This window comes from Paroedura picta, chromosome 4 (genome assembly GCF_049243985.1).
Source record: "Paroedura picta isolate Pp20150507F chromosome 4, Ppicta_v3.0, whole genome shotgun sequence".
In the NCBI taxonomy this organism is placed as follows: domain Eukaryota; kingdom Metazoa; phylum Chordata; class Lepidosauria; order Squamata; family Gekkonidae; genus Paroedura; species Paroedura picta.
In genome coordinates, this window is record NC_135372.1 from 141,141,402 (window position 1) to 141,156,572 (window position 15,171).

A 15,171-nucleotide genomic window follows, 5' to 3' on the forward strand; every position below is an offset into this window, starting at 1 on the left:
TCTGCTGGTATCAATCCTGTATCCTACTTATTTTCTAAGAGCCAACTTGGTTAGCAGTGCGAACTTCTAGAGTCGGGTTTAATTCCATACTCCTCCCCCACATGCAGCCAGCTGGTTGACCCTGGGCTCACCACAGCACTGAGAAAGCTGTTCTGACCAAGCAGTAATATCAGGGCTCTCTCAGCCTCACCCACCTCACAGGGTGTCTGTTGTGGGGAGAGGGAAGGGAAGGCAACTGGAAGCCACTTTGAGACTCCTTCGGGTAGAGAAAAGCGGCATCTAAGAACCAACTCTTGTTCCTCAGTAATCTCAGGGCTCTCTCAGCCTCCCCTCCCTCACAGGGTGTCTGTTGTGGGGAGAGGGAAGGGAAGGTGACTTAAAGCTGCTTTGAGACTCCTTCGGGTAGAGAAAAGCGGCATCCAAGAACCAACTCTTCTGCTTCTTCTTCTAAAAATTATCTCCAGCGTTCTGAATATCCAAAAACTACCTCTCAGGGCATCATGAGGGACCCATACCTTTTGGCAGCTGCAAAAATAGACTTTAACAGCACCCAATTTTCAGGGAAGCGGCTCTCTGGCTTCCTTGTTACAGTCCAATTTCAACCAATCTGTTTTGCAGAGGGTTAGTCCAGGGAGGCTTCCTCCATGATCACGTTACGATTTAAACTGCAGACAGAAGTGCTGTTTTCTCACTTTCTTTATAAATGGGGCTTTGCTCTGTTTTACACGCTGGCTGAAGAGGCTGTGGTGTTGTTTTCATCAATCAATATTTAATTTTCACCACCATGGATCAGCCAAGATTGATACACGCAGAGAGTCCCAAGCACAAGTACTTCATCTTTGTATCTATTTCCCAAGCCTGTCCCCATCTGCGGATATCAGAATCTGCAAGCTGGGGCCACGCTTGCAATTAACAGATTCGGGTGGGTCGCAGTGTCAGTCTGAAGCAGCAGAACAAATTTCGAGTTCAGGGGAACCCCTAAAATCAACCAAGTTTTATTCAGGGTATATAAACAGCTTATATATACCCTGTATATAATAATAGCTTAAGAGCTTCTTGTGGCGCAGAGTGGTAAGGCAGCAGACATGCAGTCTGAAAGCTCTGCCCATGAGGCTGGGAGTTCAATCCCAGCAGCCGGCTCAAGGTTGACTCAGCCTTCCATCCTTCCGAGGTCGGTAAAATGAGTACCCAGCTTGCTGGGGGGTAAACGGTAATGACTGGGGAAGGCACTGGCAAACCACCCCGTATTGAGTCTGCCATGAAAACGCTGGAGGGCATCACCCCAAGGGTCAGACATGACCCGGTGCTTGCACAGGGGATACCTTTACCTTTATAAATAGCTTATACAGTTCCGCAGGGCCTGCAAAAGGGAGCTCTTCCATCAGGCTTTTGGTTGAGGTCGACCTGAATTCAATCACTTCCCATTGCCCCTGAGCCCCCCTTCCCATGAGAACCACCCCCGACATGTCCATCCTACGGGGCCATCAGTAAGTTACAGTTAAAACTGGATGTTGTCACCATGTTTGTTCCATTATGTTACTGTTCTCCTGTTTTGACTGTTTCACTAGTGTTCAATTTATCATGTTATCTATACTGTTTTTTTTTTATTATTCCAGTTCCATGTAAACTGCCCTGAGCCTCAGGGGAGGGCAGTATATAAATATAATCGATACATCAATAAATCAACCCATCAATCAACAAATCAATACACTTTCGTGTACACGCGCACGTTTCAAATATCTTCACGCAGCTGAAGAAGGCTGCATGCACACAAAAGCTTACTTCTTGAATCAAACTTGGTTGATCTTCAATATAAATATAATAAATAAAATAAATAAAGTTGAAACTGCACTAAATAGGTTAATATGACGCTTAAAAAAAAATACATGGGAGAGTGTCAATTCCCCCCCCCCCTTGTAAAATAGCATTGTCTGTACATGGGCAGAGAACAGAATGGTCTTTACTACTAATCTCCTGGGGGGCCAACAAAGCATCCCAGGGGCCACATTGGGACAGGCGGAGGCAGGAAAGCAGGCCAGAAGCTGCACCGGATGCAGAGGCAGTTCGAGGAGAGTCCGGGCCCAATGCAGGATAAACCGACCTTGCCGGAGGCTTCTTTGCCAAGCATCAGGAGGCCCGGACAGTTCTTTTCATTCTCCCCCCCCCCCTCTGCTTGGAATGTGTTTCGTAATGGGACCACACAGCTCACTCTTTGGCCCTTTAAAAGACTTGCTGACAGTATCGTGGGCATCCTTTCCAAAAAGCAATCGCTATAATACTCCCCCTCCCAGATTTAAAAGAAAGAAATGCTCAAGGCCTGTTTTTAATGAAGTGAAAGCTGCTGAGCCTGAGGTTTTTTCTTCCCCCCCGTCATACAGAAGAGCCTTTTCCATTTAAGCTCCATCCTGCCCAAGTAGAGAAGATGAATTCTCAGCAGACTGGGAGGAGCGACACGCCAAGATGTTGGCCCTCTTAGTTAAATCTCCAGAACTGAAATTAAAAGACTGCAATTCCTACAACGCTGCAGCCTCTGTAAGAGAAAGCTTTCGCCATATGGGTAGCCACAGACTGAGGTTCTCCAGATGTCCGTGGACTACAATTACCATGAGCCCCTTCCATTATGGTGCTGGCAGGGCCTCATGGTAATTGTAGTCCATGGACATCTGTAGAGCCACAGTTTCCATCTGCATAAATTCAAATGAATAGCCGTGTTGGTCTGAACTAGCCCAATAAAATCCTACTCTTATGAGGGTCAGTTCATAGTCTGACGAAGAGTGCTTGCACTCGAAAGCTCACGCCTTGAATAAATCTTTGTTGGTCTTAAAGGGGCCCGATTGGACTCTGATTTTATCATGTCTGAATAAGGCCACCCTCTCCCATTTGCCCCTCACCTTCCTCTTCTGCAGCCCCCTCCCGCAGACAAGAAACAGATAACTGGAAGTGCAGGCAGATGGCACCTCCCCATCCCCACCCAGAGGGGCACAATCTAGGTCACCAGATGGTGACCTTTTAACATATGCAGAACTCTACCAATTCGATTGGGGAACATCCCTCAGCTCGCATAACAAAGGTTTTTCCAAGTGGCAGGAGAAAAAGAAGGGGACAAGTCACTTTTGCCAGCAAAAGCGGCTAAGAAGGGTATGGTCGCAGGTATGGGGTGGCAAGCCAAAGGCTTGCAATTTCTTTCTCACTCCCGTCTCAAATGTCAAGCTGGCATTGCATCTTTAATTATAATTATATTCCGCAGAAAGATAATGATTTTGTTCTCCTCGGAGTTGGCAGACGATGCTTCCTAAAAATTTAACCCAATAAGGTTCTGTCTATCTAGTCAGCCCTCCATTTATAGGCATGGCAGGGGGGTCCTTGGAGTGAGTTTCTCAATGCTTAATTAAGGGACCCAAGGACAGCAGTGAAAAAAGTATTGGCAATGATCCATCTGTGTTGGCAGAATTTGATGGCATGGGTCTTGCTAGGGGGCCCTTAAGAACGTAAGAAGACCCCTGCTGGATCCATCAGAAAGACCCAACATGGCAGTTTTAGGCTGATCCTGCACTAAACAGGGGATTGGACTAGATGGCCTGATGCAGGGGTAGTCAAACTGTGGCCCTCCAGATGTCCATGGACTACAATTCCCAGGAGCCCTTGCCAGCATTCGCTGGCGAATGCTGGCAAGGGTTCCTGGGAATTGTAGTCCATGGACATCTGGAGGGCCGCAGTTTGACTACCCCTGGCCTGATGGGTCCCTTCCAACTCTATGGTTCTACTCTACGGATGCTTGAGGCTGGTCCTACATTGATCAAGGGATTGGACTAGATGGCCTGATGGTTCCCTTCCAACTCTATGGTTCTATTCTATGGATGCTTCATGCTGACCCTGCACTGAGCAGGGGGCTGGACTAGATGGCTTGTGTGGCCTCTTCCAACTCTAGGATTCTATGAGTGTATTCTATGGATGCTTTAGGCCTGTCAGAATAATGGCCTGTCAGGCCCCTTCCAACTCTATGGTTCTTCAATTCTGTGATCCTGTTAAAAAGAGCTGCCTGAAATGCTGAAGAATTGCTATTAGAATTGTGCATAATCTCAGTCCTGACATTTTACAGTTGGCGGGATCAATTCCAATACTTTTTCCAATGGTGTCAACTTTTCCTATCCTACAGGTAATATATATAAATAGAGCCCCCGCCCGCCCAGCTCTATTAGACTTAAACCTTATTCTTCAGAAATAATGAAGTTGTTACCACGGAGAAATGGAAAACGGAGATGAATAATGCAAAGACCCCTTAGGTTTGGCTACTGCCAAATCAGATACGATCTGATGAACTGCTGAAAGAAATAGATTATGAGGAAAATTGACAGAAGCTGAAAAGTATTATAACGGGGAAGGAGGAAGGCCTCTGATATCAAAGACTTATGGGATTTCTATATACAATTGAGAAGGAAATGGCATGTTATAAAGAGAACTGACAGAAGCGGAAAGTATTATAAGGAGACGAAGGAAGGCCGCTGATATCAAAGACTTATGGGATTTCGATATACGATTGAGAAGGAAATTGGATGCGATAAAGGGAGACATTTTTGAGAAGTCACTCAGAGCCGAGGAGTTTTTTTTTTGGAGAACAGGTCACAGTTAAGATTCAGGAAAGAGCCATTGAAAAGATGCTGGAGTGGGCTCTCGCACCATGTAAATATCGTTCTCAAAATTTTAAGGCGTTCCACAGACCTGACCAGGATGCCCCAAGTTGACCCAACCTCATAAGGTCTAGGATATTAAACTGGGTTAGCCCTGATTAGTAGTTGGATGGGAAACCAAGGAAATCCAGGGTTGCTAGTGCACTCGAAAGCTCACACCTTGAATAAATCTTTGTTGGTCTTCAAGGTGCTCTTGGACTCAATTTGTTGCGCTGCTTCAGACCCACACGGCGACCCACTTGAATCCTTCCCTACGCCAGGCCAGCTTGGCGCATCAATTAAGAGCAGCGGCTTCCAATTTAGTGAGCTGGGTTCCCACTCCTCCTCCACATGCAGCCAGCTGGGTGACTTTGGGCTCATCAAAGTCCAGATAGTGCTCTTCTTACGGAGCAGTTCTGTCGGAGCTCTCTCAGCCACACCTAGCTTCACAGGATGTGTGTTGTGGGGAGAGGAAGGGTAGGCGATTGCAAGCTGCCTTGAGATTCCTTCGGGTACTGAAAAGCAGGGTATAAAACCAAGCACTGCTTCTTCTGTGAAGATTCAAGGGGGTGGCCGGTTACAGTGTGAACGATAGGGTTGTGCGCGTCGGACATGGGTTGGACTAGAAGACCCAAGAAGACTCCTCCAACTCTATGATTCTAAATTCTGTCTAAACATCGGGAAGAATTCATGACAGTGAGAGCGGTTTCTCAGTGGAACAGGCTTCCTCGGGAGGTGTTGGTTTCCCCATCTTTGGAGATTTTTAAACAGAGGTAGCCATCTGACGGAGAGGCTGATTCTGTGAACGTTCAAGGGAGTGGCAGGTGACAGTGGATGAGCGATGGGTTGTGAGTGTCCTGCACAGTGCAGGGGGTTGGACTAGATGACTCAGGAGGTCCCTTCTATGATTCCATGATTCTATGATTCTCTCTGTTTAAACAGAGGCTGGAGAGCCATCTGACAGAGAGGCTGATTCTGTGGAGGCTCAAGGGGGTGGCAGGTGACAGTGGAGGAGCGAGAGGGTTGTGAGTGTCCTGCATTAGTTCAAGGGGTTAGACTAGATGACCCAGGGGGTCACCTTCCAGCTCTAGGATTCTATGATTCCACTGAGCTACAGTCCCTGCCACCTGATCCTTAACTGGAGATGATTGATTCCTGAGATAAGAGCTACTGGAAATATTTTTTCTTTCCAAGGGGAATCGAACACCCAACAAGAGTAATTCCCAGAAACAACCCAGGGGCCCCTACAAGCTGTTTGTTACCCGCCTCTCGCACCGCTGGGGGAGCGTCTCACCTTTCCGAAGGACTCGCTTCTTTGCCCGGATGTCCGTCTCCAGCTCCGCCGCTCGGATATAAATCCGGACCGACTGCGGGAGGTGCCGAACCGCCTGGGCTACCACGGCCTTGGCAGTGTCCCCGGGTTGCAACCGGGCAGCTTCCAGCCAGACGTCTTCACTCTAGAGAGGCGGGAGAAAGCGGGAGTCATTAGTGCCAAACCCTTCTGCTAGGAGAACCCTGAAGGGATGAACGCTTGTTTTGACGGGGGACCCAGGCATGCATGGTGAGATTATTGAATTACAATATGTATGCTTGTAATTACTACAGGCCCTTATCTGGATGGCCTGGTCTAGCCCGATCTCATCAGAATCTCAGAAGCTAAATGGGATCAGCCTTGGTTAGCCTTTTTACTATTTATTAATGATATCAGAAGAGCCTCTTGTGGCGCAGAGTGGTAAGACAGCCGTCTGAAAGCTTTGCCCATGAGGCTGGGAGTTCGATCCCAGCAGCCGGCTCAAGGTTGACTCAGCCTTCCATCCTTCCGAGGTCGGTAAAATGAGTACCCAGCTTGCTTGCTGGGGGGGAAACGGTAATGACTGGGGAAGGCACTGGCAAACCACCCCGTATTGAGTCTGCCATGAAAACCCTGGAGGGCGTCACCCCAAGGGTCAGACATGACTCGGTGCTTGCACAGGGGATACCTTTACCTTTACCTTTAATGATATCATTCAATTTCTAGGCCGCCGCTCCTGGCCGGCCACCTCGCGGCGGCTCACGACATGAAAGTACAATCTGTCCCGCTATATAATTCTGGTAAGGCCTTGGAGGAGGAGCTGGCTTAAGTGCCACTCAGAGCTTCACATCCACTCAGGGCGGCTGTCCAGCCCGAGTGCCTCCTCCTCCTCCAACCAGCTTGCCTGTCTGTCCAGAGGCCAGCCAATGGCCTTCCTTCCCCCATCCTGGACCACTCCCTCCTCCTTCCACTTCCCTCTGAGGCTCGGAGGCTGCAGATCCCTGCCGTGTGAGAGCTGCCCCTGAGTTCCCTAACAGCTGCCTACAGCCTTTCCAGGTCCTGGGGGGAGGGGGAGGCCGCCTGCAGAGTTCTTCCACCCCACCCCCCTAATCTAGAACCCGTTGTATTCCTGAAGCCAGACAAGGTCAGCCCTTGCTAATACTTGGATGGAAGACGACCCCAGGAAATCTAGGATGGCTCTGCAGAAGCAAGTAGAATCATAGAATCATAGAGTTGGAAGGGGCCACACAGGCCATAGAATCATAGAATCATAGAGTTGGAAGGGGCCATACAGGCCATAGAATCACAGAATCCTAGAGTTGGAAGGGGCCATACAGGCCATCTAGTCCAACCCCCTGCTCAACGCAGGATCAGCCCTAAGCATCCTAAAGCATCCAAGAAAAGTGTGTATCCAACCTTTGCTTGAAGACTGCCAGTGAGCAGCCAATCACCTCTGCTCTTTTCGTGCCTTGGAAATCCTACAGCCGGGATGGCCAAATTGTGGCTCTCCATGGACTACCATTCCCATGAGCCCCACCACCTGGCAGGGCTCATGGGAATGGTAGTCCATGGACAGCTGGAGAGCCACAGTTTGGTTACCCCTGTCCTACAGGATACACACAAAGCTGCCTTATACGGGTCAGACCCTTGGTCCAACACTGTCTACGCAGCTCTCCTCTCTGGAGTTACTGAGGACCAAACAGATGCGCTCTGCCCCTAAGCCAAAGCCCCTCTCCCTCGGCTGTGACCTGACCGTGCTCCCCAGCACCCTATTATTACACACAAACGTAGACTGAACTCAGGCAAGATCAAGTTGGGTTGCCGGTTGCAGGAGAAAAGGGCAAGAGTTCGATTGGGAGACATAACAGACTTTGTTTAAGGAAAGAGAAATTATTAGCTCATCATGGGCTTCTTGCCAGGATTGGAGACAAGGACCCCCTTATCAACCTGGAGCACCACACCAAACCGTTAAGGTGTGAAAGCATTTGTTGATGAATTAGCCCGACTCAAGGTCCGGGGAAGATAGTAACCCTGGCAACGGGACTAGGGATCGCTTTTTGGCACAGGAGGAAACCAGCTACATTCCAGAGACACAACATCTGAAAAGCTCTGGGAAAAGCTCTTATCTATCACGGCAGCGATACAAACCAGGACGGAATAAAGCAGATTACAAAGAGGAGACAGGGCAAACATCTCTCAGGATTTTGACACCTGGAAGATTAACAAAATTTGTGGCAGGGGAGGAGCAGTCTGAAGAAGCGAGTGGTGACTCACAAAAGCTTCCAAAAATTGTGTTGGTTTTTAAAGTGCTACTGGACTCCTGAGCTTGGCAAAGAAATACAAATTTTGAAATCTTTCCTTTTCCCTCTCTGACTGTAGGTCTCAGGTGACTCTTTAAATATACCGTTTCCGCTCCAGATGAGCTTTCCTAATGTCCGTGGAAACAAGGAGCATCAACCATAGCTTTCAGGAGAGCATGATATCACCATTGGAATAGGAAACTTCTACACTGGGCCTTATCAGGTAATAGCTAAAGGAGTTGGGTTTTATATACCGCTTTTCTCTACCAAAAGGTGTCTCAAAGTGGTTTATAATTGTTTTCCCCTCCTCTCCCCCCAACAGGCACCCTGTGAGGCAGGTAGGGCAGAGAGCTCTGAAAGAATCATAGAATCATAGAGTTGGAAGGGACCTCATGGGTCATCTAGTCCAACCCCCTGCACTAAGCAGGACACTCACAACCCTACTGCTCATCCACTGTCACCTTCCTCCCCGTTGAACCTTCCCAGAATCAGCCTGTTTAAAAATCTCCAAAGATGGAGAACCTACCACCTCCCAAGGAAGCCTGTTCCACCAAGAAACCGCTCTAACTGTCAGAAACTTCTTCTGGATGTTGAGATGGAATTTCTTTTGAATTAATCTCATCCCATTGATTCTGGTCCGTCCCTCCGGAGCAAGAGAGAACAACTCTGCTCCACCCTCTACATGGCAGCCTTTTAAATACTTAAAAATAGTTATCAGATTCCCTCTCAGATAGAACCGCTCTGTGAGAACAGCTGCAACAGGACTGTGACTAGCCCAAGGTCACCTGGTGGCAAATCGAAACCAGCTCACCGGCTTAAAGCTGCCGCTCTTAACCACTGCACTAAGCTAGTTCTCCAAGCTAATCACAGGTGCTAATTGCCTCCTCATGTCGAACGAGGCAGGAGGTCCTCCATCACGCGAAGCCATGGCATTCATGCTGAAAGTAAGAAGGAACCAGTGTGGACCAACCCCAAGCACAGCACAGAGACGGGCCTCACCTTCGGACACATTTCTGTCCCCTTCATTATGAGGTTGCGGGCGACTTGAAGCTTGCCGGTCACCTCCTCCAAGCGCGCAGAGGCGATCCAGGCTGGCGGGTGGTGAGGGTTAGTCTCGCGTACGGACTTCAGGAGCAAGCGTGCTTTCTTGATGTCGCTGGGGGAGTAGAGAAAGGACGTTTCGTGACCTCCTGCTCCACCATCTAGTTACGATGCACAGCATACTGCGCATAAACACCCCTGAAATGGGGTGGAAGGGTTGCACAGAAATATATTTTAAGAATCATAGAGTTGGAAGGGGCCATACGGGCCATCTAGTCCAACCCCCTGCTCAACGCAGGATCAGCCCTAAGCATCCTAAAGCATCCAAGAAAAGTGTGTATCCAACCTTTGCTTGAAGATTGCCAGTGAGGGGGAGCTCACCACCTCCTTAGACAGCCTATTCCACTGCTGAACTACTCTGACTGTGAAAAACTTTTTCCTGATATCTAGCCTATATCGTTGTACTTGAAGTTTAAACCCATTACAGCGTGTCCTCTCCTCTGCAGCCAACGGGAACAGCATCCTGCCCTCCTCCAAGTGACAACCTTTCAAATACTTAAAGAGGGCTATCATGTCCTCTCTCAACCTCCTAAATAATTAAATAATAAACAGATTACTTTGGGTTGGATTCTCCTTTTGGAACAGGGATGGGCCTCGATTTAGTCTCTGCCTTGCTCTAAGATCTTGACTGTTCTCCATTTCGTAAGCGAAGGCTGGCGACCTGCCCACATTCTATTCATGCCTAATCAATGAGATGCACCCGCCCCTTTAGGAGCGGCCCTCATCGGGAACAGAATCTGACAGCTCATGGAACGCAGACCTCGGTGCTTGCCGTCTTACTTGATATCTCCACCGTGCGTGGGTATCATGGAATTCAAGTCGGTCAGATAGCCCTTGGGATCCACCACGGTTTGGCCGCTCACAGAATCAGATACCTGGGAAGGAAGCCCAACAGTGAGCAGAAATAATTCAATATCGGCAAGAAAAAGAGAGAAGGTGAACTTCACCTCATCGTCCCCCCACCCCCGGGGGAGATGGAAAGTACAGCCAATTTCCTGCCTCCAGGGATTGTGGGAAGAGGAACCCAAGTGTGACAGAGTGTCCTCCCACCCTCCTTAAGAGAGTACAGCAGTTCCCATGGCTTTTTGCTCTTTGCCCCGTACCTGGCTCAGTCTCATGTCCATCAGGGTGTTCCTGGCTTGGCCGATCTTCCTCATGTCCAGCTCCCCTGTGCCAGGCGTCATCAGCCCAGGGGTCATTCCACCTGGATAAGGAGTGTTTAAGCCCCCAGGGTAGGGCGTGTTCAGACCTCCAAATTGCTACAGGGAAACCAGAGCGAGCCAAGTCATTGAAAGTCTCTGACGCAAGAGAACGTGCTCAATTCTCGGTCACAGCAAGAGCACTCAGTTTAAAAGCCACACACACACCCCTTGTGCAATTCCCCTTGACTGCAATACACATTGTACTTCTGCATCATTTATAAGCATTCTTTACAACACCCCGCCCACCTTCTGACTAGGATACAAGGGACTCAGTTCTCTTCTCTGACAAAGGGAGATCTGACACCCGAAAACTTATTTCCACCCCCCAAAAGATTTGTCTGTAAGGTATTACTGAACACAAACGTTAACTGTCTTGCTGCAGACTGATACAAAGAAAAGGAAGAAAGAGCTGTTGTTTTGTACTTGCTTTTTACTACCCAAGGGAGTCTCAAAACGGCTTCCAAGGGCCAAGAGACCCTCGGGAACAACTTAGTGGGCGTATGCAGTTCTAGGGAGTAATTAGCAAAGAATCACCACCCTTGCGCATAAGAAGAACAAGAAGAAGAGGAAGTAGAGGAGGAGTTAGTTCTTATATGCCGCTTTTCCCTACCCGAAGGAGGCTCAAAGCACCTTACAGTCGCCTTCCCTTTCCTCTGCCCACAACAGACACCCTGTGAGGTGGGTGAGGCTGAGAGAGCCCTGAGATTACTGAAGAAGAAGAAGAGTTGGTTCTTATATGCCGCTTTTCTCTACCAGAAGGAGTCTCAAAGCGGCTTCCATTCGCCTTCCCTTTCCTCTCCCCACAACAGACACCCTGTGAGGTGGGTGAGGCTGAGAGAGCCCTGAGATTACTGAAGAAGAAGAAGAGTTGGTTCTTATATGCCGCTTTTCTCTACCAGAAGGAGTCTCAAAGCAGCTTCCAGTCGCCTTCCCTCTCCTCTCCCCACAACAGACACCCTGTGAGGGAGGGGAGGCTGAGAGAGCCCTGAGATTCCTGCTCGGTCAAAACAGCTCTATGAGTGCTGTGACTAGCTCAAGGTCACCCAGCTGGCTGCATTGGGGAATCAAACCAGGCTTGCTAGATTAGATTTCCTCTCTCCTCACCGTCTGTCTGGGATCAACGGAGGTGTGGTTCTCCCCGGACTGCAAGTGCTTGGCGAAGAAGCTGTCGGGAACAGGAGTCAGCTTCTCGTAGCGTGGGTTCCTTTGCCGCTTGTTCCTCGCATCACCAACTTCGGGGATGCTCAGCCATTCCTCCTCGGTGACTTCGGCGAGTTTTCTCTACCGAGGACAGAGATTATCATGACGTTAGAATTAGGTGACATCTTAGTATTTATTTTATTTATTCATTTTTGGACTGATATACCGCCGCTTCCCAGCAGGTCTCGTGCCGGTTTACATAATAAAATATTAAAAATACAATAACACCCCATAAATTTACCCAATTAACAGTAAAACAATACAACGATATAACAGGCAGCAGTGGACATCCTCTATAATCGATTCTAATCCCATCTTGTTCAGCCTGAGGCCCTACCAGCCCTCCAGTGAGAGAGGGAGCTGGTCCGATAGACACTGGGATCCAAGCTGGAAACCCGGGACTCTTTAGGATGCTTAGGGCTGATCCTGCGTTGAGCAGGGGGTTGGACTAGATGGCCTGTATGGCCCCTTCCAACTCTATGATTCTATGATTCTATGGCCTGTGTGGCCCCTTCCAACTCTATGATTCTATGGCCTGTGTGGCCCCTTCCAACTCTATGATTCTATGATTCTATGGCCTGTATGGCCCCTTCCTACTCTATGATTCTATGATTCTATGGCCTGTATGGCCCCTTCCAACTCTATGATTCTATGATTCTATGACTCTGCCCTGGCCTCAACCGTACGCCTGGCGGAAGAGCTCCATCTTGCAGGCCCTGCGGAAGGCTGGTAACTCCGGTTGGGCCCTCAGCTCTTCTGGAAGGTCATTCCGCCTGCATGTTGAATGTTGATCTGTTTGGAACTCCCTGTTTTTGAAGAATGTTTCAGAAAGAAACTGTGTTGGTCTGCAGGAAAACTAGGGCTTTGGAGCTTAACAAGATTTAGAGGGGTATAAGCTCCCATTGGAAAATGTCTTTGACTCTTGAAAGCTTATACACCACACGTCTTGTTGGCCCCTAAGGTGCTACTGGGCTTAAACTGAGCTGTACTCCCTGCTTTCTGGCCGTCCAGACAACCTCTGGTCTTGTAGTTTCTCCACCCTTTATTTCCCTAATAATAGATGCCTAAAGAAAGCTCCAACCTCCATGAAAAATGAAAATCCCACAATGCAACATCCACCGGTTTCCTCTTCTGTCTTTCACTTGTTTGGGGAGGGAAGTGAGGCAGGAACAGGGGAAAGAGCTGCTGACAGCTTCTATGCATAATGCTCATGCGACATGCCCAGTCCCTACTCTGCAACACATCTCCTTTGGAGGAGGGAGAGAGTCCGTCCTTGGAATGTGAAACAACAACAAGTCTTGCCTTACTTTCAGATCTGAAAACTGCTGCTGGATTTTGGGCCGTTCCATTCGGTACTTTTCAATCTCCTCCTTCTCACGCTGTTCTCTAGAAAGCAAACAGGCAGGGGCGTCAGCGGTGCCGGGACCTACCCCCTCTTTCTAAAAAGCAGACAACAAATACATTTACAGCTGGGGAACCAGATCTTGGACCACGCAGTCACGCTGGAAACACATGAGTGCATCTTGATTATTACTATTTGCTGGTATAACTTTCAAACTCTGGTTTATTAACCAAATATTTGCGCCCAAAGTGGTGTACATCTATACGGTATTCAAGGAGGTAATTCTCAGCGAGGTCTGAGTCCAGGCATGATGGAAGGCCACTATTGAGTTCGTTTATAGACCTGCCTTTCTCCCCAAAGGGAACCCTAGGGGGACTTACATAATTTTCTTCTTAATTTTATCCTCATAACAATAACCCCATGAGGTAGGGTTAGGCTCCCTCTGGCCTCCCCCTGACATCCAGGTTCCAGATACCAGCACGAGCTTATAATACACTAGATCAGTGGTCCCCAACCTTTTTATCACCGGGGACCGGTCAACGCTTGACAATTTTACTGAGGCCGGGGGGGGGGGGGAGGCGTAGTCTTTTGCCGAGGGACGTCGCCTCCACCTGAGCCCCTGCTCCGCTTGCTTTCCCACCAGTGCCCCTGACTTCCCGCCGCCCGCTGGGGGGTGCTGCCAGCAGCAGCTGCGCAGTGCCACGCCGAGGGGGAGCCCCAGCCATGGCGGCCACTGGAGAGCACCAAAGGTGAGCTGGCAGCAGAGTGGCAGGGCAGCCCCCGGGGCAGCAGCCGGGGAGGTGGACGAGAAGGAGCTGCGGCCCGGTACCAACTGATATCCACGGACCAGTGCCGGTCCCTGGACCGGGGGTTGGGGACCACTGCACTAGACAACCCCTACCGTCTCTCCTTTCTTCTTTCATCCATCCTCTTATCCAGAGCAGCATAGATTGCATCAGCTTCTTCGTCATCTTTTTCATAGGGCCCACTCGAGAACAGGCTCCCGGCATAGCCGTTGAACTAAAAACGACAAAAAAGGTGTCAAATTTTAACCACCCTTCTTCCCACTTATCGTGTCCTTCATTTGTAGCCTATCTTCCTTATGGTGGCCCAAGGCAAATGGGGGGGGGGGGTTGTTAACAGCTCTCAAGTTTCTTCTGACTTAGGGAAATTGGACTTCCAAAATGTCCTCTTGCTTAGCAGCCGTATTCAGGCCTTGCAAACCTTCCTTGGTGGAGTCCACCCACCCCATCTAGGCGAATTACTAAATATAAAAAGGTTTCTTAAAAGTTCAGAATGCCATGGGGATTCCAGAACTGAGAAACAGGGGAAATGATGGGAAAGGTGGGGAAAAAAGACCCTGTCTTGATATGACAGGCTGTTAGCCACCAAGTAGGTTGCAGGGGTAGAAAACAATGTAGCCAAAGGTACACATCCATGATGCATCCATGAGATTTCATCCTAATAAATCAAGATGGGTAGCCAAGTGAGTCTGTCTGTAGCAGAAGAAACGAGCAAGTGTGCAGTAGCAACTTAAAGAGTAACAAAATGTGTGGCAGGGGATACGTTTTCATGAGCCACAGTTCCCTTCTTCAGCTACAGCCAGAATATGCGTCCATCTCCCCTTATATCTTGGCGTCAAATGACAATAGAAGGCATGACTGGACGATGTGTGATCTGCAGAGGAGTAAGCGTGGAGAAATCAGCATCAATGGGATGGGAAACCTAGAACTCGATTGAGTCCAGGAGGCTGCATTGTCTTGATCTGCATTATCAGTTGAAATTCAGCAGTCTCTCTTCCTAATCTCCCTTTGAAATTCCTTCGTAAGAGAACTGCTATTTCTTAGTCAGCAACTGAATATCCGGGAAGGTTAAAATGTTCCTCCACTGATTCCTTGTGGTTTCTGATGTCAGACTTACAGACATTCAGACTTTGTCCTAGGGACTGGCTGGTTTGTCCAATGTAGACAGTGGAAGGGCACTGCTGACACGTGATGGCATAAATCACATTAAAAGGTGAGCAGGAATATGAACCTGAGAAGGTCCTGGCTGATGTTGCCAGGATGGT

General features: G+C 48.9%; 1 protein-coding gene across 1 annotated transcript in view; it reads right to left on the bottom strand.

The window, feature by feature from the left end:
• PRPF6 (pre-mRNA processing factor 6) overlaps nucleotides 1-15,171 on the bottom strand; it is a 44,569-nt gene that overhangs the window by 21,595 nt on the left and 7,803 nt on the right. The window contains exons 3-9 of the mRNA XM_077335890.1: nucleotides 14,005-14,123; nucleotides 13,069-13,147; nucleotides 11,666-11,842; nucleotides 10,463-10,618; nucleotides 10,140-10,234; nucleotides 9,258-9,414; nucleotides 5,962-6,124 (exon numbers count right to left, since the gene is read on the bottom strand). Of these exons, the coding sequence (XP_077192005.1) occupies nucleotides 5,962-6,124; nucleotides 9,258-9,414; nucleotides 10,140-10,234; nucleotides 10,463-10,618; nucleotides 11,666-11,842; nucleotides 13,069-13,147; nucleotides 14,005-14,123 (946 nt within the window). The remainder of the gene's footprint in view (nucleotides 1-5,961; nucleotides 6,125-9,257; nucleotides 9,415-10,139; nucleotides 10,235-10,462; nucleotides 10,619-11,665; nucleotides 11,843-13,068; nucleotides 13,148-14,004; nucleotides 14,124-15,171) is intronic.